Here is a 5,177-nt window from a genome sequence, read left to right as displayed (position 1 = left end):
AAAAAAAAGATAGAAAAACAAAGGAAAAGTTAAGTATAAAATAATGGGATACAATGTGTACCAAATGAGCGGGGATACAGAAAAGTGTAAAATATAATAGAAAATTAATAATAAAGTAATTAATATAAGTACACTTAAGAAGATAACACATGAATATAAATTAAAAGATAGACAGTTACAATCCTGCCTTCTACCCCACAACCCCTGATGAAGACCTGAAACTCAGGTCGAAACGTCGGCATAAAATAAATAAATATGGTTTTGTTTATTTATGTTGTTCTTTGCTGACCGCACCCCTGACAAACTTCTCCAAGAAGTAAAAGATAGATACATGAATATAAATGAAACAGGAAGGATAGTGAATATAAAAATTTTAAAAAAATATAAATAAATAAATTAAATGAAAAAATAAAAAATGTGAGAATTTAGAAAAACAAGAATAAAAGATATGACAAGAAAATGGGCTTCTGAAATGCAGAAAAAAGTGAAAAAAAAAGTATTATGTGGATTATATTATGTTCAAAATGTTTCGATATGTAAGGGAGATGCAGTCTTTATTAACTTTATGATTGACGGAATTCTCTGTCAAATTTATGTAAATGGACTGTGAGATGAGACGTTTGGTGTGGTTGGGGACAGTGGCATGAATGGAAGGATTGTTGAAATTAAAAGTATGGTTCAGGTTTCATGCGTGTTCAGATAATTTAGATGCAAGTGGATTACAGGAGTTGATGGAAGTGATTTGGGCTGGGAAATGCAGTTCTTAAGTTGGTTTTTAGTTTCGCCGATATAGAAGGAATTGCATCATGGGGTTGAACAGGGTATCTGGTAAACCACATTGGAACGGTGTAAGGAAGGAATAGGGTCTTATTTTGTATATTTTCTATGCAGTATTAAATTCTACAAAATCAGTCCAGCTCTATTCTGATAAGTATTATTTAAAGGTGAAGGCATATCAATTCACTGCTCCTAGTTCAGATGGATGGGCCTGCCTCTTTCCACAGCTTTAAGTTGTCATTGTCAGGCCCTAAACTACCTCATCAGTCAGTGAAGAGATTTTTCCCCCAGTGATACTATGGCAACCCCATTACCTTGAGTTTGTAATTAGCATTATAAGAACTATCATGGGAGTGCAGTAAAAGTAGTTTAATTCATAAATTCTTAATTTTCGTCACCCTATAAAACACCATAGCTATTTTGACCATTTTGTGAGTTATAAAAAATTTGATTGCCCTCCTAAGATGTAAGAGATAATCTAACATTAGTTTTAAAATTTTTGTAGCATAATTGATGTGGGGTTAAGAATATTATATTGCAATAATATTTTGTACTTTTTTAGATTCTAAAATAGTGATTTATGGTCACTGCCTAAACGCCTTGGCTTGTATTGCTGGTCTGTTAGAATTTGGAATGAAAAGTTCTTTCTTTGTATTAGTGGAGCCTGCATCTAGTCCCAGTGAAAACATTGATTACGCCTACAGCACTCAAGTGAAATATTGTTATAATTTAATTTATATATATATATGTGTGTGTGTGTTTTTTATGAGGGTCGGAGGAAATCTTCTAAAGACACGGATAGGCCCGTACCTATCCATGTGTGGGATTTTCACCCACTAAAACAGAGGTTTTGGCAGTGGCCTACACCTGTTCATTCCTCTCCACGGGGCCGCCGCTAGACATTACTTCATGGAGGGAAATGGCTGAGTGCCGCTTTGCTTTCTTCGCATGGTTTTCACATTTCCATGCAAGTCATGTCTTCTAGCCCTCTCTTCCTCTCTCAAACTCTTGAGTACCACTGTGGTGAATCTCTTCACTGTGTTCCAGTGCTGGTCTGAGTGTAGCATATAGCTCACCACGTTTTCTGGTGTGATGCGTCTCCAATTCACTTCTTTCTGCCACAAAGCGAATGCAAGAAAAAAACACATGCTCTGCCATTTCCTCTACAGTTTGACATCCAGGGCATTATGCGGTGTTGTCCAGTTTGAAGCGGTACTGGTAGGCTCTAAAGCATCCATGTCCGGTCAACAGTGAGTGAAAGTGATGGACTCTGTCTGCTTCTAGCTAGGAGAACCTCGGTCTTGCGATCTCCAAGTTGTAGGCTTACTGAAGACAGCTAACCTCGTATCGTAGCAACAGCCTGGTTAGCAATGAGGATAACTTCTTCCAAGTACTTTGCCAACTACAACTGCAACGTCATCTGCGAATCCCACAACTGTGGCTCCCTCCAGCAATGTCAATTTGAAGATTGCTTCATACATGACGTTCCACAGAAGAGGCCCTAATACCGAGCCCAGTGGGACATCACCAGTCACCTTGTATCTTTAAAGTAGTCTATGAGAACTCCCATAAGATAGGCTAGCACCGACATAGTCCGTAGGGTATCTATTATACAGTTCCATCTTACAATGTTAAAAGCATTCTTAACATCTAGAGTGATGATTGCAACATAACACTTAGCACCTCTCTTCCACCTTGCTCCTGCGATTGCCGTGTGAGCCATCTCGACTACCAATCCAACACGTAGATCTCTCTTTACGAAATCCGTATTGAGCACAAGTTTCCTTTTTTTTTTTTTTATTTCAATGGTCTTACCATTATTTTTAGAAGTTCCTTACTAATTCTTTCACTTCAAACTTTGTTTTGTTTAAAACCAGCACTGTTTTACACAGGGTCGGAGATTTAATTTTTTTTCACTTACCACCCTACTTCAAGTTGACATTAATCCTCCCTCGTTTTAGAACAGATATCTCTAAATTATTCACTATGGAAATACTTCTACTAAGGATAGCTTACCAATTTGATATCATAGTTTGTAGGTTTTATTTTTATAAAATTAGTTAGATAGTTTGTACTAATTATCAACTAATTTTATTCATACATGAATGATTCATGTCAAGAAACCATGAAGAATTTATTACATTTTTCAGGTTTATAATTCAATTAAAGCTACATTACAATCATGTCAATTAGAGGCATATTATCAGTTCTCCTTTTCATGTTATGAAACTGAGGAGAATCCAGTCACTCAAGAAAAAAGAATCACTAAAGTTCATTTTCAGTCCCAGAATCGTGTCATTTCATTTGCTGGAATAGCTTTAATCTCTTTTGAGCCCAAGACAGTAAATTATCTGACACGTCTAGGTAAGTTTGATCCAATTACAATCTCCTTTTTAGTTAAATATAACAACCATTGTATTCACTGATTAATTGTTTGACAAGTGTGATAATATCAAAAATTCTTTGAATGAGGTAACCATAAGTTTATAGTGATAAGCTATAAATTCTTCTCTCTCTCTCTCTTTCTCCCTGAAAATGTGTTGAACCCTCTTCCTCTATCTGCACTCAAAATTTCAAAGTGCAGTTGGTTCTCCTTCATTATCAGCTAAGGTAAGAGTCCTTCCTTCATCATCTGGAGTCTAGTCCAGATAAAGCCCTCATTACCTCACAAATAATACAAGCTATGGTCTATAGTCTAGGGACTGTAGGAACTGGGGCGTAAGGGGACAATGATTCAAATATGTTGCAAATGTTTTTCTTGAAAAACCCTCCTTTCCCTTGAAAATCCTTCTGAGAAGATCAATGAGATTTTTAGTCATGATCTGATAATATACCTTCTTAGGTTGCCCCTTTTGAGTTCATCTTTTTCCACATGTTCAATTCTTCAACTTTATTCTCTCATATGATCGTTCACTAAGTTGAGGGGTCTTCACTGATCCATAATCAACGATTCTCAGGTAGATTCAGCAGACCTTCTCTTGTGATATCAATAGAAATCAAAAAAGCAGGTTATCCTGCAAGTTATTACCGATTCTAGATCAAGATTTACTATGTCCACTGCTATATAATAATCTCTCATAGGCTGGATTCGAATCGGTGCCAATTCTAACTTGAGAAAGGTGAGATTTCAATCACCACAGCTTCTTTTTTTTAGCTATGATAAACTTTTGTTTTATGGATTTTTTGTATAGAAATATTGGCAATCACCTTAAATTCTTATTTCCTCCTAACTTGTAAAAACTCACTTTTTAAACATTATCACCACTTCAAGCTGCTAATTATTAGTAGTAAACAATTTTACCCTTACACTTAATGATTTTACTCAATACATTACAACATGCAGTAGGGTCTGGAAAGTGATATTTTCACTAAAAAAAATATATATTGCTATTTTAAACTGTAGTTACAGCTGCAGAATGAAATCCTGGATCTGTATCTGAATAATATTTATGTATCTCATTATATATACCTTATATAGTAGCATATATTGTTTGATGCGGCATCTAGCTATTTATATATTTATGGAATTTTTTAAAAAATAATCTTAGAAATGAAAAATTAATTTTCAAAACATTTTTAAGCTATACAGAAGGCCTGTTTAACATTTGATGGAAAACTTGTGATTGACTCTAATTTTCTAACCAATGACAAAAATATTTATGCTGCTGGTTCATTGACAAGATATAAAAAAAAGTATTATTGTGATCATTACAATCATGAAAATTACTGTTCCCATGAGATTGGAGCCGAGGTAAAATTAGGTTTTAAAATTGATTAGTTTCTTTAAAAAATAAAAAAAAACAGAAACCAAATTATACCAATTTTTTTTTGTTTTTCAACATTTAGATAGCCTACAGATTTCAAAAGCGCATTCAAATGGAAGAATCTGGTCAAGCATATCTTAATATCAACAGATCAGTAACAGAGTTCACACATCCTATTGTTGTAAGCTGCAAGTTACCAGGTGGTTGGAACTACCTTCATGTTACTAAACCAGGCCCAATGTTTTTTCTCCAAACCATTAACAGTAAAAAGCCTTGGGTAAATATTCAACGAATAGTGACTAGTAATAATATAACTATACACAGATAATTCATTATTTAGTATTTGTGCCCCTTAACTAGCTCCAAAAACCCACTCTTACTTTCTAATCCAGCCACTTAAGAGATGAGCTGTTACCCTGGCATGACAATAATGGGAATGGAAAATAAATTTATTTAAAACCATTTAATATAGTCAGTTCTCTCTTAGACTTCGTACAGTGAGGATCGCGGTGTCCCTTTGACGAGAAACAATAGACCTATTGTTTGCCACATCTCGGCTCAGGACTGTCATCAGCATCTAAGCCTTCTTATTTATTTACTTTTATAATTTCTATTTTCTTTATATACTTGATGCAT

At 34.7% G+C, this 5,177-nt stretch overlaps 1 protein-coding gene across 3 annotated transcripts in view; it reads left to right on the top strand.

Annotated features, from left to right (window-relative positions):
• The window catches only part of LOC106689236 (cilia- and flagella-associated protein 61), a 60,707-nt gene that overhangs the window by 44,527 nt on the left and 11,003 nt on the right, over positions 1-5,177 (top strand). For all 3 annotated transcript variants that reach the window (XM_067046640.1, XM_067046639.1, XM_067046641.1), the window contains 4 exons: positions 1,340-1,488; positions 2,928-3,141; positions 4,359-4,528; positions 4,624-4,818. In XM_067046640.1, coding sequence (XP_066902741.1) covers positions 1,340-1,488; positions 2,928-3,141; positions 4,359-4,528; positions 4,624-4,818 — 728 coding nt within the window. The remainder of the gene's footprint in view (positions 1-1,339; positions 1,489-2,927; positions 3,142-4,358; positions 4,529-4,623; positions 4,819-5,177) is intronic.

Source organism: Halyomorpha halys, unplaced genomic scaffold, assembly GCF_000696795.3.
Source record: "Halyomorpha halys isolate HHAL.00 unplaced genomic scaffold, Hhal_1.1 Scaffold1310.1, whole genome shotgun sequence".
Classification (NCBI taxonomy): Eukaryota; Metazoa; Arthropoda; class Insecta; order Hemiptera; family Pentatomidae; genus Halyomorpha; species Halyomorpha halys.
Note: the sequence above shows the minus strand (reverse complement) of the source record. Positions and strands in the feature narration are given on the sequence as shown.